Here is a 24,103-nt window from a genome sequence, read left to right as displayed (position 1 = left end):
TTTTGTATATGCATATATAATGCTCAACAGAGAGGCCTGAACCATGCTATTCTCTCTCATATGCAGCAATGGCAGTGGCAAATGTTGTCAGAGTCTACTGGTAATACTGTCCTCAAGCAAACAATGAAATGTCTCAGAAGGGATTGTGTCCCCTGTGTAACAGAAATAAGCAACAAAGGAAAATAACACTAATTGTTAGCTATTGTATACTTTTCAAATTTACAGTGCAATCTATCAACTGCAAATAATCTAAAATTACACATTTCTGCAAAGCACAATAGTAAGAGATCTTAAGCCATTTACATCCTAGCTCAAAGAGGCTGCCTCACAGAGCCTGGAAGGAAGACTCATCAGGTGATCCATTGCTCGCTTCTCCAAACACTAAGTCCCCCAAAACTAGAAATGAGAAAACAGTATTTCCCTGATCGTCAATATCCTGAAGCTGAAATCAAATAAAATAACCATTAAGTGCTTCCAGTTTTTAAGAACAAAAACAGCTGGGCATGGTGATGCACACCTTTAATCCCAGCACTCAGGGGCAGAAGCAGGAAGATCTATGTGAGTTCAAGGCCAGCCTCTTCCATATAGAAAGCTTCTCAGGGCTACACAGTGAGACCCTGTCTCTAAAACCAACCAACAAAAACAGACAGACAGACAAACAAACAGTGCTAATACAGATCCCAAGAAAGTGCAGAGCGATTTTAGTAGCAGTCTCCAGCAGCCCTGGGCCTGATGCTGGCAGAGCAAATGCTTCTATTGACAGGACCTCTGGACCAGCTGCCAGGCACTCTGTATCTCCCCTCATCCTACTGAGAAGACTCCAGGCTGCATGAGCACAGCTCATAATCCCTGCAGGGAGCAGAATCAGTGGGTTTACTAAGATGAGAACAAGGCAAAGACGAGACCATTCTTCCTGACCCTTCCTTGAGGTTTCTGCTAATGCTGCTTATATATGGTTTGAAGGATACATCATGCCAACGAGCCAGGACTCTTACACCCTAGACACCTCCCGGGAACTTCCCAGCCAACCCATTTTATATGAAAGCAAACAGATTGCAAAGAACTTTAGGCAAGATGTCCTAATGCTTAATGTGTGAACAGAAGAGAGGAGGATAAGGTGACTGACTGAAGTATGTCTGAGCACTGGGTCCTACCAAGTCGGTAACTGGTCTTTAAGGCCTGTGATTCCATGCATTTAAAACTGAACTGAACAAGGCACTGTCTTTAAGTGACACCCACACGTGCAGCAGTGATTAGGTTTTCTTTCTTAGGTTTAGAACAAATAGACTAATGGCCATCTTCGGGGATGAATATGCCTCCCTCTGAAAAAGATTCACATACCGTGGGTCACCATGGCAGTATATACACAGAGATGTACTCAGCCAGTACCTCAGGAGTACCTAAGGTGCTCAATTCCAACTTAAGTACTTCATAGACAAGTTAACTTCATGAAACTTCCCCATGTGCATTACACTGAACATTCAAGAGACTGTACTCTCCAGGAATTTCCTGGTTAAAGCTGTCTAAAGTTATGGGAGGGAGTGTTGCTAAGGTGTAATCCAGCGGCAGTCACTTCTTTAATACAAGTGAGGCCCCTCGTCATATTCTCCCCAGCACCATGGGATCAAGTCAAATCACATTAGCAGGCAGCTACTCTCCCACAAGCCACTCGGCATCTCTACCTCTCAAGGGCTAACTACAAACAGCAGCACCTAAGAAACTGCTCGCTTCTCTCTGGCTAGCTGGCTGCTCACCACTTTCTGTTTTAGCCATGCAAAGCAGCTCGAAGCACTGTTAGCTTCAGATGGAACACCTGCTGCTGCGCACTGACAGATGACATCTGCTGTGTTTACAGGTGAAAACATGATTCTGATAGCGGCAAGTTCCACAGAGCGTGAGACGCATCATCACCCGTAAGCATCCCCCTCCAAGATGGAAACTGCACCTTCAGTAAGTAGGTCTGATAATCTAAGAAAAATAATGGGGTGGTCCTAGCTCTGAAAACAGCAGGTCCAGGAGACTAACAAAATGCCTGCCACCGAAGCCAGCCTCTGGGAGCGTTATCACATCTATTCCTTCCCAGCACTGTGTGTTGAACACTCAGCTGCTCAAATCCATTTTAGAAACCCTCAGACAGCAGAGGTCAGTGTCAACAGTTTAGTCTTACTGGTTTGGAAATTCACTCTGAGCCCAGGTTTCTGCGCAGGTCTGCACTTGTCTCTACACCTATCCAAGACAAAGAATGTCACGGTGGCACAACTCCCAGCTTTTAACACAGGCAAATGACACAGATGCAGTAAACAGGGCAGAGTCAGAACAAGCCATCAAATAAACTATTTCATGCTTAAATGTCCCAAATGAAAAACAGAGCGCAGACAGCCCTTTATAATCCAGCAAGAAAGCTGAAGCTGGTATATCCCTTAGTGCAAAGTAACTTGGGGTTATGAAGCTGTTCGTAAATATAACGTAAGGCCAAAGAACTTTGTAAGGAGACTATAAAAATAAAAATGTCACGTGTGTGTAATACAGACATGAAAAGGAACAGGCTGTCAGGGGTTGCAGGAAGTCTAGAAAGCATTTGGGCTTGAATCCCCATGAGAAAGAATTAACGGGAAATTTGAAAAACTGTTAACAAAGCTCCTAGGTGCGGCACTGTGTGCTGGGTTGCAGGAAGGGCTCACCAGGACCAAATGCTGCCCAGCATTTATTTCTCACACTAACCCTTTCCACTCTGTATGTTATAGCAGAGTGTGCATGTCACTTTAATAAAGTGACATAGATCAGTTCTTGAGGGGACTTTCTATGTTGAAAAACTTTCCCTGTGCCAAACACAGCGGGTCACATTCATAATCTCAATGCCAGGGACGCCGAGGCAGGAGGACTGCCAAGAGTGCCAGGGATGCCACGGCAGGAGGACTGCCAAGAGTGCCAGGGATGCCGCGGCAGGAGGACTGCCAAGAGTGCCAGGGATGCCGAGGCAGGAGGACTGCCAAGAGTGCCAGGGATGCCGAGGCAGGAGGACTGCCAAGAGTTTGAGGCCAGCCTAAACTACAGATCCACTCTCAGAAGAGAAAAAAAGAAAAGAAAGAACAACAACAAAACTTTTCCTGATCAAGGTGTGTGCTCTAAAAGATGGCCTGCTCTGCAAATTCACTGAGGGGCTCAATGGACTGTCAGAATGTTAAAATCAGAGGCCACAGTAACAGAGTACTGCAACTCACACAGCCCAAGACCAAGGTGAAGGAAGAAATAGTGGCTCTTATCAACAGGTAGCATTACCCGTGAACGCCAAGCCTCTGGTATGCCAGCCTCTTTTGCCTCTTATCAATTGGTGGCATATGCCACGAACACCAAGCCTCTCTTGCCCTTTTTTGATTTCTAGGATGGTATATAAACCCACAAGGAAGTTTCCAGTTTAAGAAGAAAAGTCTAGAGTATTCCATACAAGATCATGACTTACTTTCTCTATAAATTTGAAGAACAAGCCAGACCTAGTGGCGCACACGGGTAAATGACAGCCTTGGAATTCAGTTTATAGCCAGGTTGGGTGACAGAAAAATCCTATCTCAAAAACAAAACAAAAAAAACACAGTGGAAAAAAATTATACTTATATCCTAACTGTTTAAATATGAAAGAAAGCCGGGCAGTGGTGGCGCATGCCTTTAATCCCAGCACTTGGGAGGCAGAGGCAGGCGGATTTCTGAGTTCGAGGCCAGCCTGGTCTACAGAGTGAGTTCCAGGACAGCCAGGGCTACACAGAGAAACCCTGTCTCGAAAAACCAAAAAAAAAAAAAAAGAAAAAAAGAAAAAAGAAGAAGGAAAATAGAAGGCTTCAAGATTCTATTATATACTTTTTTAGATCAGTAGAAACGTCTACCCTTATTCAAACACACAAACGATGCCACAGGACTGTAACAACACACTACTACTATGAGAAGTCACTGAAAGGTTACTTAAGTTAAACTTGACATTTTAATTTTGTATTTTAAAAACATCGTCACGAGTAAAAGTACAGTTTAAGTGACCCCCTTCCCCCTAGGGATGCAGATACAGGGGTGTGTGGCACTGCTCTGAGCCACGGTGCACAGCCTCCAGACCCACCACAGGGGACCAATGGGCACCCAAGGGAACTGGCAGACCCTCCAACCCAGGCCTTCACAGGACCACCCTGAGACCCCCAACTCTAAACCTTCAGTCACTGAGCTAAGCGGAGATGGTCCGGAGCAGAATTAGAACTACAATGCCTCAGAAGGGGTCTCAAACTCTGACAGGCTGCTCCTCCCTTGCCTCAGGCTACTGATGCCCAACACTGCTTGTCCTAGCAAGGTGACTGGTGATGCACACCAGGGATGAGCTGAAGGGACAGCGTCTCTCCCTGAGTATCTGTTGATGCTAAGAACTCTATGGCTATTCAAACCAACACAAAGCTCAGACTTTTCTAGGAAGGAGGTAGTCTATAGATAGAAATGTCTGCCTCACACACACAGCAAGGTTATATACCAACTTAAAAAAAATAAAGGCCACACGCATGCGCGTCCACAGACCAAGCACGTGCTTCCACAAATTCATTCCAAGGAAGGTCTATCCAACCCCACAAGGCCTCATGGTTTCTTACAAAGTTGTGAGGTTTTTGCTTGTTTTTTTGAGACAGGGTCTCTTGTAGTCTAAGCTAGTCTCGAACTTACTATGTAGCTGAGGCTAGTTCAGACTCTTGATCCTCCAGCTTCCATTTCCCACGTGGTGGGATTACAGGCCTGTGCTACCACACCCAGCCTGAGTTTAAATGGTACCCTCGGACCCAAGGCAGCTCTGTGCTAAGACAGTAAATTACCAAATAGTTCATCTGTAAAAACACACCAATGGCTTTTCTCCTTTAACTCAAGAAGATAAAAATAGTTTTATGTTTTCAGAATTTCAAATATCTAGTTAGGTCGTCTATCAATACTTACTTAGTTTACACAATATTAACCCACTAAATTACTACAAAGTGCTGCTGAGGGAAATTCCAAATATGCATGCAAACTAAATACTGCACCATGAGAAGCAAGCCCATTACAGTACCTGTTCCCACCACTCTGAACACTACTTCTCACACTACTATTGCACATCCTGGGAACAGAGCTCTTAAGATAGCCATAAATGAACCAGTAACAGGTCTCCAGCCACCCCTCTAAAAGGCACCGTGGCCCTCCCCTCCCCAGCCAGCATACTTCTAGTCTCTGCACTGGACAGCCAACGCTATGCAGCTGAAAAGATGCCACCGGATATCAGTGTCATTCTGAGCCCACAAGCCCCTCCTTCGTGCCACTCAGGTCACGGCTAGGGTTTAGTGGGCAGGGGGAAGAACATGTAATTTAATTCTGGACTTTAGAGTCAAAATTTTCAAGATTCCACTGTGAAATTAGCATCAATTCAAGATCAATGTACACATCTGGCTCTGTCTTACCACACAGTATTTTATAATATGCAGGTGAAAGGCCCCTACTTCTCATTACTAACTTAGTAATCAAATTCCTATGTATGAGAATGGTCAGATGCAATCTGATCTTCCATAAGGTAAAACACTTGTGAAAAGAAATAAGCATGCCTGCATCTCCAGCTAACTGCAAGTTTCACTTTGGAGTTCGCCTTCCTGATTACACCTAAACGCTGCTTCATCCTCTGACCTTAGATTTAAAAGGGATCATCATGTTAAGTGCATAGCAGAAGTGGATAAAATTGACAAGAAAGGGGGCCTGTCACTCTGGGGGCCTTCTAGCTGGGAAATATCCCACCTCCTATCTCTGGGTATTTAACTGAACCTTTTTGGTTGCCTGTTTTTAACTTTCAAACTACAACTCTACTCTCCGACAAATCACCATTTGCATGTTGTGTTGCATGGTTACAGAACCACACCACTCAAAGCACACACCAGAGATCTGTGCTCACAGTGGGATCTCCTATCCTCACAGAATGTTCCAAAACCCACATTAAAACTGAGCTTTCAAAATCTTGTGTTAAAATAGCTCAGGGCCTAGTGACAGGTTTAGACATGATCATAGGTATGGATGGCACAGAGATGTGCTCGGGTAAGTGCAAACAAGATGCCTTTCTGTGGAACTGTCATGTCAGAGCTCAGGGCACACCAGAGCCCCAGCATGGTCAATCCGCCTAAGGTTTCTCCCACTCCTGATGAGCCACTCTCTTCAGACACTCAACAGAGAGTACTCGCTACTAAATATACTCCTAGCTTCATTTAAGTAGTATTTGTGTCTTTCTGAGACAGTCTCACTATATATATATAGCCCAGGCTGGCCCTCCATCCTTGGCGTTCTCCTCCCACCTCAGCTTCCCAAGTGCTGAGATCACAGAAGTGGGCCATCATACATAGCTAACAAGTATTTAAGTAACAGATTCTAAGCATACTTTCTCCCCCTGGCCAAAGGGTCCTAACATCCAAGGCCAGTGACTTTGTTCTGTGACTCTCTTGAGAAACACAGCTGCTGAACCCCAATAGACCAATGTTTTTTGCACAAAGCTAAAAAAAAAAAAAAAAAAAAGCAAAAACAACAACAAAAAAACACCTTTTTAAAAAAAGAAGTGAGGTGGAGCTTGGACTCCAATTAAGGCATTTTCTGTACAGAGTCCTCAAGGCCTGGCGACAGGCAGTGGGAAAATCACGAGCACTGCAGACGAGCCCTCATTTCGAACCGAGTCATGGCGGGTGTCTGTTTCCTAGTCCCTTGGTCTCTCAGTCCACAACTGCACTGGTTATGTCTTCTGCAGGTCTGGAGAAAATGGGCCCGGAGTGGAAGGTCCGTCCAGGCCTGACAGAGTGAACGGGCCATGACTGTTGAGTACAGAGGGAAACTGAGAAGGAAACAAATGCAGATTAGCACCCAGTCCTAACCTCTCCTCCACTCCTTCCCTCCTCTCCCCAGGCAGAGCACACAACACTTCAGGACAAAAGCAGTGACTGTTTATGAAGACTGATATATTTCTTGTTTGTTTACACTTATCATGTGTGGTAGGATGGCGGGGTGCGACGCACACAGGTGTGGCTGCAACAGTGTGAGTGAGAGCTCTGTGAAGGCCACTCTCTCCCCACCTTTACGTGGGTTCCGGCCATCAAGCTGTCAGACTCACATTAAGTGCTGTCTTGAAGGCCCAAGATATTATCACAGCAAAAACAAATAAAAATTTGATTGTCTTCTAAGAAGCTATTGGTAGCTGCTGGCAAAGGGAAAATCCGTTTTCTCCATGAACTGTCCCTGGGTGTATCAACCGTACTCCAGGGCTGGCCGCGTGTCCAGGAGTAGCTGGCCAATACAGACAGACTCCATGTTGTTTGTTGTTGTTACTACTGTCCTTTCATTCTGTTGTTCTGTCTTACTGGCTTATTTTTAGTTTGTTTTGATTCTCGTGTATTTGTTCTGTGTTGTTTTAAAGAGGCAGACTGACACACAAACACACACATGTATGTGTATGTGTATGAGAGAGGGAACTTGAAGTTGGATGGGTAGGAAGTGAGGAGGACCTGGGAGGATTTGGGGGAAGAGAAAGAATATGATCAAACTGTATTGTATTAAATTTTTTAAATAAATTTTTTCAAAAAAATGTATTTGTCCTAACAATGTAAATATTAACTTTTTCCAATCTGCCTCAAAGGAACAGAGATGGTTACCTTAATGATGCCCTGGCATACACCCTTAGGTTTAACCTCAGAGGTTTAGAAATTTGATAAATGACAAACTCACGACAGGTGTTGCTCAGTTACAAAGTCAACTGTGAATCCTCAACAGGAAATCCAGAGGCACATGTGCTCCAGCGCCCTCCTCCTAGACAACGGCTGCCCATGCTCCCTGAGAGCACAGGTGCCAGCTCCAGGCTACAATTCTAGGAACATCACTAGGATTGGCTTAAAGTTTCAGAGCACTCTAACACTCCCCACACAGGAAAAAGTAAAAATGTAACAGGGAACTTTCCCAACATCTTGGTGGGGAGATGATACAAAGTCCATTTCCTAAACTTTTTATGTAAAATGCTGACACAGGGCTGGCTCAGCAGGAAAAGGCTGATAAGTGCTAATTATGAGAGATAACTGATAGTCTCAAGACTTCCCTCTTAAGAAAAAAAAAAAATAGGAGATGGAGAGATGGCTCACGGGTTAAGAACACTCTCTGCTATTCCAGAGGTCCTAAGTTCAATTCGCAGCAACCACGTGGTGGCTCACAACCATCTATAATGGGATCTGACTTTTTCTTCTGGCATGCAGGTGTACAACAGACAGAACACTAATATTCAAAAATAAATAAATAAATCCTTTTTTTTAAGGAATTAAAAGAGGAAACCTACAAACAAATATTTAAAGAGAGAAAAGTTATGGGCAGCATCTTCCCCCAACACATATGCATGAGTCAAGCAGTACGCATTTCTGTCAAGGGTCCTAGAAGATAATGAAGTTGAAACTTTCCATCAACAGAACAATCTAAAAACATGATAGCTATCTCCTAGAGTCTTAGTGCAACATTTTCCTTGGGTGTTTGTATAATCTATAGTAGTGCTACTTGTGCAAAAGTACAGCCCATAGAATTGTGTTTAGCACCTACACCCAGTAATGAAAAGCATCACTGGTTTATATATTTACCACTACTACTACTACTACTACTTATTATTATTATTATTATTACTATTATTATTATTGTTATTGTAGAGTGTCCTCTTACAGATCTCCGGTTCCCACACTATTTTTAGACAGGGTCACACTGTAATTTAGGTGGACCTGTAACTATGTAGCTCAAACTCACTGCAATCCTACCCCAGCCTCCCCAGTACTGGGGTGGCAGGTGTTGAGGGGCTATCTCCAGCATTATTCCTCATCTTGCATAACAAGCTAGACCATCATGATTTCTTAAGCACAACATAATGGCATAAAACAAAACTCACTGATTCCTTTCCCAAAAACATGCTCCCATCAACAGTAGAACACATGTGCCACGCAAGTGGGGAAGGGGATACTGAGAATGAAAAAGTTTAATCAAGAAAAGAAGGGAGTGGAGATTAACTAAAATTAAGTATTACAAAATTCTTAATGGAGCCTGACTATCACACACCACTAGTCCCAGCAGTTGGGAGGTAGAGGCAGGAGGATTTCTGAGTTCGAGGCCAGCCTGGTCTACAGAGTGAGTTCCAGGACAGCCAGGGCTACACAGAGAAATCCTGTCTCAAAAAACCAAAAAAAAAAAAAAAAAAAAAGATTATGATTTTTAAAAAGTTTGAATGAAGACACCTTGCATCATGGTGGATAATACTGTTCCCAGAATTCATGAGCGATTGAACAAATTCTAGTGCCAAGCATAGGATACCTCCTTAAGAACTGTTGGTCAAAGAATTCTCAGAGGCCCTCAAAACAATGTAGGCTATTGCTGCCGCTCGTGGTTGCCCACCAGTTGCTAAGACCTCATTCCTAAAGATATCACACACTTTGGTTGCAGGCCAGAGAAACCAAGCACAATGCTAGAACATGGTACATAGGCCACTAGAGGCAGACCATCAGTAGCCCTACCTGGCAATGGATTTCATAATGATGCTGAAGTCCTGACCTGCCAGGCAACACATGCCCACTGGTGCTACTGTCCCATGAGTATTATGGGAGTAACCAACCAGTTTTCTAATTAAGATCTGAAGCCTGATGCATGGAAGGGAACCCATGCCTAGTACTGCAAACCTGGTCAAAAGTCCACAGCTAGGGAGGCCACTGGCCTTAAGGGGACCCCCTGTTATTGTTTTGCTAAACGGACATGCTATATCAAACAGCCTTCTACACACTTAGCTTTACTCAGTGATGAATACAGCTCTTCACCCTTATAAGAGAAGCTTAAAAAAAAAATCCTAAGTGTCTACGTGTATAGGTTGTATAGGTGTGTATAGGTGTGTTCCCAAAAAGGATGATGGGATCTGGACTCTGGTCTCCGGCAAGAGAAGTGCACACTCTTAACCACTGAGCCACTTCTCCAGCTCCAAAGAGGCTTCTTTTCGCAGTGCACAAAGCTTAGTATCGAGACTCACAACTGGTCAAAGTGCAATGAACCAATGTTGGTGGTGTGAACAGCTATTAATGAGACATCTTATCACACATACCCCAAGACTCAGGGGACACTGTGGAAGAGGGGGCAGAAAGAATGTAAGAGCCAGAGGATGGGGACAGTGCTGTGAGATACTGTCTTCTCAAAATGATACGGTCTTGAATTCATACACTCACAGCAGCTGTGGTTACTCACGCAAGATCAAGCAAAATCAGGTAAGTCAACATTCCAGCACGGACGGAGAGGGGAGGAGCGCATGAGGCCCCATCCTAGCTGAGGCGCTGTGACTGTTCATAGCTGATGACTGGGGAGGATTCACTGGTCTTCAGGGGTATAGCCCCATACTCACTCATGCACAGCCAAGTAACCCGGACCTCCACCCCAATATAAGACATCAAAGTAGGAGGGGGGAGTATTGTGAAGTGGGGGGGATGGAGGGTTCTGAAGACAATAGGAGGGGGATAAACAAGGGGAACAGATGTGTGTATGTGTAGGTATGTAATTCTAATTAAAATGCACTAGATGTATCCTCATCATGGCCGTGTGTATGCACACATTAATGTTATGTACACAGACTGTCCGACTTACACAAGCTTAACTTGACAAAGCCACATGCATTCAACAGACACTGTGCCTTGAACATCAGTGTTTTCCTGGGCTAGCAATATGCAGTATGAAAGTTTCTCACTATGCTGGGCAGCAACTGAGAGTGACAGGCTCCAATCACCCACTGCACCAAAAGGAAAAGGACTGTGAAATAGTCATCAAATGGAAGGTGTGTGGCAATGACACGGGGCAGTGGGCTATCAACTCTGCCCATTTCCACACTTAAAACTCCCCCATTACAGGAGGCACATTTTGGGTAACTTACCTGGAAAAGCGTATTAGCACCTTGCAGTCTGGCTGGGCTCAAGGGAGCAAACGGGCTGAGAGTGCTCCAAAAGTGGATGCTGGAGAGCAAGGGGCTCGGAGTCAGCAAGATGGGAGTCTGCAACACACAAGAAGATCGCTCAAGGACTTGCCAGGATTGTGCTTCATCCTCCCAAAGATACAAACAGAATCCATACACTAGATCCTCCCCAACAAATGTCCCTATGGTCGAAATTTTATCAAAATAAAAAGCTCAGAAATCATTTTATAACCTAGAAAAGATAAGGGTCACAATAATAATAATCACTTTATAACCAAACTTTTATAGGGTCTTCCCAAACTAGAAAGCAAACCTAAAGTCAGGTACAATAGAGCACCAGCTGAGTACCTATAATGTCAGACCATCTGGGGAGTCTTATTCAAGAGCTGTCCAAGGTGTGCAAGTTAACACCTAATGTAACTAGGTAAGCTGACGACAAAGGCCACACCATCCCTCCTCTCGAGGGTCTCAGTCCCTTCTGTCTTCTCCTGATGGCAACACACTGAAGGCAAGAGGTAGAACACTGTGAAACTCAATAGTTCTGCTGTATTTAAAGAGGGTCTCACGGAGCACAGGCTAGTCTCAAACTGGCTCTGTTGGCCAGGGATGACCTTTAACCTCTGATCTGCCTGCCTCTACCTCCTGAGTGCTGGGATTCCAGCTGTGCAGACCCCATGCCCGGTTTACACAATGCTGGGGGTGGAACCCAAGGCTCTGTACATACTACAAAGCACCCCACCATCTGAGTTATGTCATTCACCTGAGAACAAGGAATTTTAAAAGATGAAACATCAAATCTCTATTGTTTTGAAGATTCTAATTAAGGTAAGGAAATAAGTTTCCCAGGTTTACATATAATCTTTCTAAGACAAACCTAATTAACAAAAATTGAATCTTGCAGGTATAAATTCTAGATACGGCTTAAAGGGTGAATGGACGCAGTCACAGTTAAGAGAGCAAGCTACCTGTGAAAAGAGTGCTGGTGTAAGAGACGCTGTCGGGAGAGATGGGCTTAGGATCCCCAAGGGGCTGGGGTCACTGCCTGTGACCACAAGGGCGGGTGTCAGTTCTAACCCTTTGGGCTTCTTAGATCTTGATGAGTTATTTGTTTTGTCCTTTTCTGGCAAAGCTGAATCCTCATTTTTAGGCTCCAGTGATAAGTTCTCTGGAAGTTCCATTGGCTGAGAAGCCACTGACTCAATGTCTGTGTCAATGTCTGGGTTAGAACTCAGTGGTGGAGAAGGTGTCCTGGGAGGCTCCTTTAGAGGAAGGGGTGTGGATGGAACCGGAGGAGTGGGGTTAAAGGTGGTAGCCAGAATGGATATGGAGGCTGGGGTTTCCAGGGAAGGTAGTGTGGGAGAGACTAATGTCTCCAAAGCTTGGATAGTTTCTTCAGAAGATGGAGAAAGACTAGGGCTCGTTGCAAAGGCAGCAGCGACAGGCTCGATGGGCGGCTTTTTGGCAGGCGTTGTCACAAATTTGATGACGGACGGTGTTGGCTCCTGGGCTTTCTTCTCTGCTAGTTTTTCCGCTGGATTCTCTATCTTTATTGACTTGAAAAGCTTCTTATTGGAGGTGTTCAGAGAGTTAAGAGTAAATGAAGAATACAAACCAGAGTGTATGTAGTCATTGCGACTAGAGGTCTTGGCTCCAGGCTGAGGTGGCCTCTCCTTTCCTCCATACTCAACATCTTTGGAACTGCTGGTTTCAATGGAATTTAAAGCTTCACAGTCTCCCTCAATCCTGCCTACCGTCAGTGGGTCCATTTTCAAAATCTCTGGATAGGAGACAAACTTGTACACAAACTTCTGACCATTCACTTTTTTAATGATGTTCTGTAGGTAGAGAAGATAAGCATCCTTATACTTCCATATAAATTACCTCTCATAGTTCATGAAAAAAGGGACCTATTTCCCTCCAATAGAGGGAAGTGCTCTATTTGAGAACTAGGCATAGCTTTTAAACAACTTCAAAAGCATCTACATTCATCAATCCAGACCAAACTCAGACCTTGTTCAAGCCTCATTAGCAATCTTAGACGGTCCCACTGGCATAAGCTATGAGCATTCCGAGAAGCTAAAGGGTCTCAGCATGACAGCTGTGAGGTTCCTACTTCCTTCAAGTGGTTTTGACCTTGGGAAAGCTGGCAAGGGCAACTTCTGAAGGTTGCAGGAAACAGACAGCTTGGATTCTTATTCTAAGTCTATACTTTGGAGATGATTATTTTTCTCCAGTGCCCAAGTAAATATTCACAGTCAGAAAACATTAAAAGATATAATTTTGGGTTGAGGAGATGGCTTGACAGGTAAGGGTATCATCTATGTAAGCCTGAAGGATCAAGTTTGACCCCCAGAATGTAAAGAGCTGGATTTTTTAGTATGGCCATGCAATTCTAGCTCTCCTACAGAGATGGGAGGCAGAGGCAGGAGAACTGCCAGGAAACTTGAAAGTCAGCTAGCCTGGAATATGCAGCTCAGCAGCAGAAACAAAAGATTCTGCTTCAACAAGTACAATGGGAAGTGACAGCACACCCTCAAAAGCTATCCTCTGGAGGACTGGAGAGGCAGCTTAACAGATATGATCATTGGCTGCTACAGGACACACCTTTAACCCTGGTATTCGGGAGGTAGAAGCAGGTGGATCTCTATGTTCAAGACCAAATAAATCTACACAAAGAAATTCAGGACAACCAGGATCCTGACTCAAAATGAATGACTGAATGCATGAATGAGTAAGGTACTGGTTGCTCTACCAGAGGACACGGGTTTGATTCTCAGCACCATATGATAGCCTACAACCATCAATAACTTCAGTTCTAAGGAATTTGAAATCCTCTTCTGGCTTCCTCAAGTACTAGGGACACAAGTGTCACATAGACATACATACAGAAAAAACAATAATACATATAAATATATCTTAAAAACACAGGCCGGGCGGTGGTGGCACACACCTTTAATCCCAGCACTTGGGAGGCAGAGACAGGCGGATTTCTGAGTTCGAGGCCAGCCTGGTCTACAAAGTGAGTTCCAGGACAGCCAGGGCGTTACAGAGAAACCCTGTCTCGAAAAACCAAAAAAAAAAAAAAAAAAAAAAAAAAAAAAAACAAAAAAACAAAAAAAAACACAAAACACTTGTCCCAGACCTCCACAGATGTGCCATGGCGTAAGTGTGGACTCTCTCTCTCTCCTTCACACATACATAACATAAATTTTAAAAATTTAAGTATAATTTAAACTAAGAAATCAATTCTAGCCGGGCAGTGGTAGTATATGCCTTTAGTCCCTAAACTTGGGAGGCAGAAGCAGATTTTGAGGCTAGCCTGGTCTATGGAGCTAGTTCCAGGGCAGCTAAGGCTACACAATGAAAGCCTGTCTCAAAAAAAACAAAAAACAAACAAAAAAATAAAACAAAACAAAAAACAAAGAGGAGGAGAAAGAAAAGAGAAAAAGAAAGAAGGGGAGGAGGAAGAAGAGGAAATAATCAACTCAATTTTAAATAGTTCCTTTTGCCAATCTAGAACCCATGGCAATCCTCTTGCCTCAGCCTCTTAAATGCTGAGTTACAGGTAAGTCACCATACCTGGGGCAGGCAGTAGCTATTCTTTAAGGTATTAATTTGTGTCCCTTAGGCCAAACTAAACAAATAATTCAATCTACAAGTATATATGGTGAAATTTTTTGTGTGCATAGGTATATGTGGGTTTTCCCATGTGTGAAGGTAGGTGTGTGTCTGTGTGCATATGGCGGGTCAAAAGCCAACAATAGTTGTTGTCCTTAATTAGGGTTGCTAATTTATACAGACTGGCTAGAAGCCCCAGGATTCTCCTATCTCTCCTGCCCAGCACTAGGGTACAGGCACACTATATTTGGGGTTGTTGTTGTTGTTGTTATTGTTGTTGTATGGTTGCTGGGCAGCAGACTTGTCTGGTCATCATTCTTGTACCACAAGCACTTTAGTAACTGAGCCATCTCCCCAGCTCCTACTGTCTTTTTGTTTTTTGGTTTTTTTTAATGGAGCAGAGCACCCTAGATCTCAGGCTAGCTTCACATTCGTTAAGTCATCAACTTCTGGTCATCACACCTATACCTCCTTAGTGTTAGGATTATGGCTAACACTTTATGCTGTGTTAGAGATTGGGCCCAGTGCTTCATGCATGCCAGCGAGCAGTCTGCCAACTGAACTGCATCCCAAGCTCTCAATGACAATCTTTAAAGTAAATTCTGACAGATATGAGTATTTATTCTCAAGCATCTCCAACTTCCTTCTTTGTATTCCAATCTCATATTTTTCCCTTTAAAGAACATCCAAGGGGCTGGAGACAGGGCTAAGTGGGGAGTGGTTAAGAGCATGAACTTAGCTCAGTTCCCAGCACCCATGTCAGGTGGTTAACAACTGTTTGTAGCTCTAGTTCTGAGGGTGGGGGTGAAGCCCTCTTCTGGCACCTGAAGGCACTGCATGCACAATACACAGAAATCCATACAGGTAAAAGCACCCATACATGTAAAATAAAAATGGGTACATCCAGCGAGGTCACTCAGCAGGTAAAGGTGCCACCAAACCTGACAGCCTGAGTTTGGTCCCTGGAATCCATATGAGAGGAGAGAACCAACTCTCAAGTTGTCCTCTGACTTCCACATGTGCACATGTACCAATGAATACAGCAATAAGAAAACTTTTAAAGAATTTGTAGAAATATAACCAGAGCCACTGAAGCTGTTAAGTAAACTAGACTAAACAAACTACATTAGTACTCAATATCTCAACAGAAACAAAGATTAACTCTCATTATGAGGTTCTCTACACAGCGTCGGGTCAGGGCAGGAATTTACCTTTACGTAGTAGTATCGCAGGGCTCGGCTGAGTTTATCATAATTCATATTAGGCTTGTTCTTGCGAATCCCCCAAAGACGAGCCACCTCCTCCGCCTGCAGAAGCTTGAACTCCCCATTGTTAGATGTCCAGCAGATCATGTGCTCATTCTGAGGCTCCTGCAGGAGCTGGAGAAGGAACTGCCACAGAGTGATGGCACTGTCCATAGCAATGGGCTGAAAGAGGTGAAATATAAGTGTTCAAGGAGCCCTGCACAACACTCCTGCAAGATATACACTATCCCACCATCATCACACACACCAAAATAGGAGATCACTAAAGGGCTAGGTAGCTTGTCCAAGGACACACAGCAAATGCTAACACTGAGACTTATTCCTGTGCCATCTGAATCCAGAGTCCACACTCTCACATTTGCTATACTACCAAGGTTTTGCTTTGACAGTGCTTCCTGTGTGGCCTCAGCTGGCCGAGAACTCACAGTTCTCCTGCCTCAGCCAGCCAAGTACTGAGATTACAACTGTGTACCAGTATAACCAGCTCCCTTAAGGAATCTTTCTTAAGATTTTATTTTTATTTGGAATTATGTGTCTGAGCGTGGATTTGTGGATATGAAAGTGGTAGCCTCAGGGCCACAAGAAGGTGTCATATCACCCAGGCTAGACATGAGTGTTTGGAATCAAACTCGGGTCCCAAGAGCAGTGTAAACTTTAACTGCTGAGCCATTTCTCCAGTCCCCAGCTTCAGAAGTCTGAAGTATGGCGAGTTTGGCTCAGCAGTGAAACACATGTGCATGCCTGAGGACTTGGGTTCCATCTGCAGCATGATGGGGGGAAAATGTTACTTTAAACAGCAAGCAGCTTTCAAAGAAAGTAAAGCTAGTTCCATAAATGATAGGCATGAGCTAAAGACTGGAAGTCAACAGAGGGTCAGTTCTTAACTTGTTTTTTTTTTTTTTAACACATTACTTTTTTAAAAGATTTATTTATTTTTATTTACATGAATACTGCAGCTGTCTTCAGATACACACTAGAAGAGGGCAATTAGATCCCATTACAGACAGTTGTGAGCCACCATGTGGTTGCTGGGAATTGAACTCAGGGCCTCTGGAAGAGCAGCTCTTAACTGCTGAGCCATCTCTCCAGCCGCAGTTTTTTTTTTTTTTAAGATTTATTTATTTATTATATGTAAGTACACTGTAGCTGTCTTCAGACACACCAGAAGAAGGTGCCAGATCTCATTACAGATGGTTGTGAGCCACCATGTGGTTGCTGGGATTTGAACTCAGGACCTTCAGAAGAGCAGTCAGTGCTCTATAACTGCTGAGCCATCTCTCCAGCCCCCAGCCCCAGTTCTTAACTTTTACCTTAAAGTCTTATTATCATCACATTCTCTTAGAAGACCACCAGTTCAATGTACAGCTAAATGAGCCCATTGTGTTTCTCTGACAAGATGTGAGTCTCGGGTGGCCAGGAGGCTGACGTGGAGGGATCAATCTGTTCCTAGTCCAACTTGTACTTCTCCTCCAGACAGTTAAGCGTCATAGCAGGGTAGTTTACATACAAACTGGCAGCCCTGAAAATTCAACAAAATGTTCCCCAATTCAGTCTGCAGCTCTGTTACCGACTCACAGTCTGCCCAGTGTCGTCTTCTGTTTAATTACCGATCAGAACAAGAACAGAAGAAAAATCCTTCAATATTCAAGTCTTCCTGTTCGGGCGAGAGTTTCCCATCCCAATTCTAGCAAGCCTGCCACTAGAACTGCCTAATCCTATGCTGTGGGACTGTCCAGAGCACTGTGTGGTTCAACAGTACCAGCACCCTGGCTACCACCCACTAGACATTAGTACCCTTGCTGCTGAGACTGTCTCTGCAGTCAAATCATCCTAGCTGACAACCCCTCTGCCAGGTGACACACAACAACGCAGTGCTGTCTCAGAGACATTCTCCTCACAGAACTTCATGAGAAGAATTCAAATGGCAGCTCTGACCAAATCAACATGTTTGTAATATGTGACAAAGTGGCTGAACACCTTCCATAAAAAGTAAAATCAGGGCCAGGTGGCAGTGGTGCACACCTTTAGTCCCCAGCATTTGGGAAGCAGATGTAGGCAGATCTCTGTGAGTTCAAGGTCAGCCTGGTTTACAGAGTGAGATCCAGGGCACCTGGGACTGATACACAGAAAAACTCGGTCTTGAAAAGCCAAGATTAATTAATTAATTAAAATCAGAAAACACCTCCTTTCTCTAGGAATGAAATCCCAGTGGGTCACAAGGAGGTCTGAAGGTCAGTCAATTCTGCTAAAACACTACCAAGACAGGCAAACTGGACCGTACCGAAACTTTAAATCGTGCTATGAATATCAGCAAGCAAGAAGACAAATTACCTTGAATGTTCTAATCCCAAAACCCTCTCAAAAACTCATGTGTCATAAAAGGTACTTGCACCTCAAGTAGGTAAATAACTCTTATAGCATAAAAAGGAAAGGCAGGCACAGTTGTCTCTCCAGAGAAAAGCTGGAAATAGTCAAGAAGCACACAGAAAGATCTCCCCATCATTCATAGTAGGGACCAGAACTTGAAAACAAGCAAAAAACACCGCGTGGCTATTTTAAGCAGAAAGAGCAACAACAAGCTGACCAAGACAGAAACTGAAACTCACACATTACTGGTAGAAAATTTAAATGCAATACCTCTATGGTCACATTTACTATGTGACTAGGCACACACCTAGATAATAGAAACATATGTCCATAGAAGAACTGCATGGTGACACATGCCTTTAATTCCAGGACTAGGAGGCAGAGGCAGGCACAATTCTATAAGCTCAATGCCAGCCTGGTCAACATAGCAAGTTCCAAGCCAGTCAGAAATACACTGTAAAACTCTGTCTCAAAACAAAAAACCAAACCAGGAATGTTCATCACAAAATTATCCATAAAACCTAAGAGTGGAATCAATACAAATGTCCAACTTATGAATGGAATATAAACATTCATATAATGGAATACTATTCAGCCATTAAAAGGAATCAAAATGGGCAAAAGATGACTCAGTTATTAAAGCATTGTATAAGCATGAGGACCTTGTTTGAATGCCCAGAATCTACATAAGGCAGTAACAAACACCTGTAACACCAGTGCCCCAGAGAGATGCGAGGTGGCCAGGGGAATCCCCAGCAGCCCAGGGGCAGCTGGCTGCAGCAGAGGAGACCCTGTCTCTAACAAGGTGGAAGGCGAGGACTAACACCCGAGGGCTGTCCTGGCACATCATGCTACACACAAGCCCACACTCCCGAGTGCGTACACACGCACACATTCAGACCATCACGGACACACAAATATCCATCTTTAAAAAAAAAAAAAAAGGAATTAAGTACTGATGCATCACAGATGAACCTTGACTACATGACAAAAGTAAAAGCCTAGCCGCAGCCACAGTCACAAAGGGCCCGTGAGTGGCTCTGGTGACAGGAAATGCTCAGATCTGACTGTCCACAGACTTTTGAGCGGGCTGTGGTAGAGGCATCCAGCAGAAGGAGGAAGAGAGAGAAAACTGGCGAAGGAAAGCAAGGACCATGAGGTTTCTTTTAGGGTGGCTGAAAACATTCTCAGCTAAGACTGTAGTGACTCCACTCTGTACCCATTACAACACACTCAACTGCATGTTCTCAACAGGTGATGTGAGACATCGATGAAGATGTCTAAGATAAACAAACCGAACGTAACCAAGTTACACAACTCGGGCATGAGAAGACTAAGCCTAACAACACACATGACTCAGAGGACAGATCAGTGAGCTGCGGCTAGGAAACTGTTTGGGTTTCTAGAATTTCTCTCAAGCGTGAAAATACCCTCCAGTCATCTTTGGTTACCACTTTTGACACTGTCTGTGGAGACACTGTGATCCAAAAGCAGAGATGGTAAAATAAAAGAGCTGCCTCCCACAGTCAGGCTGATGGTGAAACTGCAGGAAGCCCAGGCAGGCCCCTTCAGTCACCCACTCCTCTACCCAGGAGAGAACTCCTCCTCCGCCCAGCAAGAGTGCTGCCATCATTAAACACCAGAGACTGAGTGACAGCAGTCCACAAAGAGCTCCTCTTGGGCTGGTGAGATGGCTCAGTGGGTAAGAGCACCCGACTGCTCTTCCGAAGGTCCGGAGTTCAAATCCCAGCAACCACATGGTGGCTCACAACCATCCGTAACAAGATCTGACTCCCTCTTCTGGAGTGTCTGAAGACAGCTACAGTGTACTTACATATAATAAATAAATAAATCTAAAAAAAAAAAAAAAAAAAAGAGCTCCTCTTGTCCTGGGTAACCAGCTCACTAGACATCTTCCCCACAGCTTCCCTTAAGCAGAGCTAAAATAATGTTTATCGGCTCCAGTGTGTCGGGGGAGGGGCAGTCCCTGTCATTGTTCTGTTTACCAAACAGATTTTTTTTTCCCTGATGATGTCTATCCTTATGGAGAGTTACTTTTTTATTAGTAGTTTTCCAACCTTGGCAATTACATCCTAGTGCAGCCTGTTAAAACTACTCCAGTAAATAGGAGCCTAAGGGAAGAACACACTTCAGACATCACCTTCACATCAGGAATGTCTGGGAGAGCCTTAGCAGGGAGAGCCTGCCTTTACTGCAAGAGGCAGAGACAGGTAGATCTCTGTGAGTTCAAGCCAGCATGCTCCAGGGCATCCGTCTGTTACAATAAACCTGTATCTCAGCCCTTAGGAAGCAGGTAATCAAGAGATCAAGGCCATTCCAACCTCTATGAGACTATCTCCCCCCACCACCACCAAAAAAAAAAAAAAACACACCACAAAAAATTAGTTGTGCTAAGGATCAACCCATGATTCAATTTCTGTGTTATTCTTTCAAAGAACTCCTACATACACCGTTGAAACTCTTCATTTTAGCTCCTACAAGTGAACCTCAATGAGTTCCTCAACTTCGACAGAGAACATGGTGGCACACACTTTTATCCCAGGACTGAGGCAAAGGAAGTTCGATCTGAGTTCTTGGCCAGCCCAATCCATATAGTAAGTTCCAGGCCAGCTAGGGCTACATGAAATACTAGAGACCCTACCCCAGCCCCAAGTACAGGAACCAAGTAGAAGTGAAACTGTCCTATAACCCAGGCTCTCCTGAGATGAAGCAGGGAGGGCTGTGGGTATGAAGCCCGGGCTACTGACCAACAAAGAGGGAACAAGACAGACAGATTCCATATAGGTACAAAAACAGAGACACTGTCTAAGTACTAACAATTACAGCTTCAAAAGGTTTTTTAGAAGCATAATGGAGGCAGACTTAAATGGACCCAAATCATCGTTGACAGATTAAATGCTGGAAAAGGTTTAACACTCAAAGACTAATCTCTAAGCTACAATGAAACGGGGCTTTAGGAGCTGGAGAGCAGCTCGGTGGCAAAGTGCTTTGTCTTGTCTAGCATGCCTGAGAACACAGGTTAGATGACCAGCACTGCACCTAGGTAGAGAAAATTGCTTTCTCGAAGAAGTGCAATGGAAAAAGAAGAGAACAGGGGCGCCTGGAGTGCAGACCAGCTGATGAACACCTGATGCAGACCCCAGTTTTGATACATAGCACAAGAAGGAAGGAGAGGAGGCTGAAAGCAACGGTGAGAGCCACAAGAGGATATTAAATGTATACTTTTTTTTTACCTTTTTGTGCTGGTGACTGAAGAGTACATCCCCTGCCTCAAATATATAATGGTGTCCCAAAAGTTAAGACAATATTTCCCCCCCAAAAATGTAACAAACTCCACGTAAGCAGTTTCCATTTTAAAATAAAACCAAAGATCAAAGAACAAAGAGTTCCTACAAGGAAAAGTTGAATCATACTCTTTTAAAAACACCACTCCTAGCCGGAAATACAGAAGCCCCACGTTCTGTGCATGGGGGGGAAGAGAGAAGAGCTCTGACCTTAGAACGGCAGCCATTCTACTGAAAGACTCTTACTTAAATGACCTAACCTTCACATTGCAAGGGCTCGAGAAAATGCCAACCGTGTCTTCTGAGTTCACCCAACAAATTCCCCCTTATTTCCTTGCCGATGCCCGTTAAAACTCCTCCCCTCAAAGATGTTTCCAATGCTTTTCCGAGGAAAAGCTTGCCACAGCTGTACAGGAAGCGAGGAGGACTGATGAAAAGTAGAGAAAGAAAAACCTGTGGCCGGATGGACAGCGAGCTTGGGGAAGGGAAGAATGCGGCGTGAGGCCGCGCGCCCCGAGATCAAAGTGCGGGGAGACGCAGACCTCCGGCCCGTGGGCGAGCCAAGAAAGCACTTTCACTTTCCAACTTCCTGCCACTCCGGCAAGTTAAAACCGTTCCCCTCTGCCCCACCCAGGCAACAAAAAACCGCTGCCACCTTCCGCCCAAGGGACTTCTCACGACCCACCGAGGTGCGGGCAAGGCGGAGGGGGCGCTCCGGCGAGCACCTGAGCTCCACCGAGCTGCTCCCCCAAGGAGAGCGCGCCAGCGGGCCCCGCCCACCCACCAGGTCCCACCCTCCCGCCACCAAGCTCCGCCCCTCCCTCCGCCCGGTGCACTTCCTGCCGCGCCCGCAACCTCCGCCCGGCCCGCGCGGAAACCTGGCTGAGGGGCGGTGGTGCGAGACCCCGACGGGGCGTGGGCGTGCTGCTCACCAGGCAGGGCACGGGACTCCTCGGCCTTGAACGCGGTGCGAGACTCTGTCGCCCACCGCTCCTCACACTCGGACCTCAAAGACCGCGCGGCGAACAGTGGCGACCCCCGCGCCGGGGCCCGAGAAAGCGGCGGCCGAGCCGAGCCAGCCGCGTGCCCGCAGCCGCCCGCATCTCCCGCTGCCGCAGGTCTCGAGCCCCGCCCTCGCACACGCGGCCGGGACGGCGAAGTGGCTATAGTTAAGCTGCCACTCGCCGTGCGTGCGCTCGACGTTCTTCACTACGGCCGCCGTCTCCCGTCGTTCCGCGGCCTCCGCCACTCTCAAACCCCCCCCCCCCGGCACTGCCGGGGCCCTTCCTCGACGCCGAAGCAGCGCGAGCGTCACTTCCGGGGGAGGGGCCGGGCCCCAAAGCCAGTGTTTTGTTTCTGGCCCGGGGCTCCCGTACGTACCCTGTTAGTCCGTCCCGTGCACTCGCTCCGGGGACTCCTGCTCTGCCGGACATTCGTACTTCCTCGCAGGCCCAAAGTCCTGCTTAGGGCTCTCGGGGTAGCAATCTGGGCCCAGGGCTGTGGCGGCGGAGCTGACGTGTGAGGACGACGCCCACTGGTTTACATTGCGAGCTACCACCACCACTTGATCAGAATCATTGACGAATGGTCTCTCTAGAATGGGAAAAGCTTTCCCCCTTACCAACTTAGCTTGGTCCAGAGCTTTAACTTTCTTTCTTTCTTTTCTTTTTTCTTTTTCTTTCTTTTTTTTTTTTTTTTTGGTTTAGAAACAGTATTTTAACACGTAGCTCTAGCTGTTCTGAACTCATAGGAGATCCTTCTGCTTCAACTCCTGGCCCCAAGTGGTGGGATTACAGATATTTACAGATGTGCACCACCACGTCCAGTCTAAGTGACTTTACTTAAGAATCCGAAACACCCAATTCATTGCCTGTAAAGTCACTGTGAAAACCTAATTTTCAAAACTTGCAACATCCAAAGAAGGGATGCAGAAATCAACACCCAATTCCAAGGTTCACAAGTGTTCGCAGCTGAGGCAATTGAGCGTTCCATTTTGTCTCCCTGCCCCACTAAACGAATGAGTGTGTTGTTTGTTTACTTAGGCTTTTTGAGACAGTTTCTGTACTTAAAGCTCTCATGGGATTGACTGTGCCACTCAATTTGGGGTTGGACTCTCAGCAACCCTGTCTCAGTATCAACATTATGAGGATGTTAAGCGTAAGCTGGTTCTTACAAATGTGATTTGTGTTTGGAAGCAAGGTCTCATGAAGTCCGAGCTGAGGTTGACTTTGAACTCCTGATCCTGTTTCCTCCACCTCCCAAGTGATGAATTTACAGGCTTTTAACACCAAGCTCAGTTTCATATATATATAGCTATAGATATCTATATAGATATATAGATACAGATATCTATATATATAATTTTTTCTTTGATAATTTCATACATGCATACAATATATTTTAAACATAGTCCCCCTCCCTCACCTTTCTGACTCCTCCCAGATCCCCCTATGTGCCCTCTTTTTCATTGTTTCTTAACCCAGTGAGTCCAGTTAGTATTGCCCATATATGCCTGGATGTGAGACAGTCCACTAGTCCACTAGATCGTGGTCAGGGACCCACCTCTAAAGAAA

General features: G+C 45.1%; 2 protein-coding genes across 14 annotated transcripts in view; one reads left to right on the top strand and one right to left on the bottom strand.

The window, feature by feature from the left end:
* Positions 1–7,597, top strand: part of Mfsd4a (major facilitator superfamily domain containing 4A) — a 46,853-nt gene extending 39,256 nt beyond the window's left edge. For 3 of the 6 annotated variants that reach the window (XR_001783717.2, XM_017319650.2, XM_006529344.4), the window contains 2 exons: positions 1,856–1,950; positions 6,922–7,597. Coding sequence is in view for 5 of the 6 variants with exons in the window: in XM_017319650.2 (XP_017175139.1) it covers positions 1,856–1,917 (62 nt within the window). In the remaining variant the exon portion in view is untranslated. Of the gene's footprint in view, positions 1–1,855 lie in introns of all 6 variants that reach the window. The other 3 variants (XM_006529345.4, XM_030252744.1, NM_172510.4) reach the window with 2 other exon arrangements.
* On the bottom strand, positions 3,955–22,826 carry Elk4 (ELK4, member of ETS oncogene family). 8 transcript variants are annotated; one of them, NM_001376957.1, is made up of 6 exons: positions 22,463–22,783; positions 17,169–17,377; positions 15,805–16,020; positions 11,941–12,810; positions 10,937–11,053; positions 3,955–6,850 (listed from the first exon to the last, which is right to left on the bottom strand). In NM_001376957.1, the coding sequence occupies exons 3-6, from the start codon at positions 16,009–16,011 to the stop codon at positions 6,752–6,754; spliced, it is 1,293 nt and encodes a 430-aa protein (NP_001363886.1). In that variant the 5' UTR covers positions 16,012–16,020; positions 17,169–17,377; positions 22,463–22,783; the 3' UTR covers positions 3,955–6,751. The 8 variants fall into 8 exon arrangements, with proteins under 8 accessions (NP_001363886.1, NP_001363887.1, NP_031949.2 ...); NM_001376958.1 differs by lacking the exon at positions 22,463–22,783 and adding an exon at positions 22,216–22,301; NM_007923.3 differs by lacking the exon at positions 17,169–17,377.
* Positions 22,827–24,103: the final 1,277 nt, after the last annotated feature.

The sequence above is a fragment of the Mus musculus genome, chromosome 1 (assembly GCF_000001635.26).
Source record: "Mus musculus strain C57BL/6J chromosome 1, GRCm38.p6 C57BL/6J".
In the NCBI taxonomy this organism is placed as follows: Eukaryota; Metazoa; Chordata; class Mammalia; order Rodentia; family Muridae; genus Mus; species Mus musculus.
The sequence above is the reverse complement of the archived record's forward strand: the minus strand, read 5'-3'. Positions and strand labels throughout refer to the sequence as shown.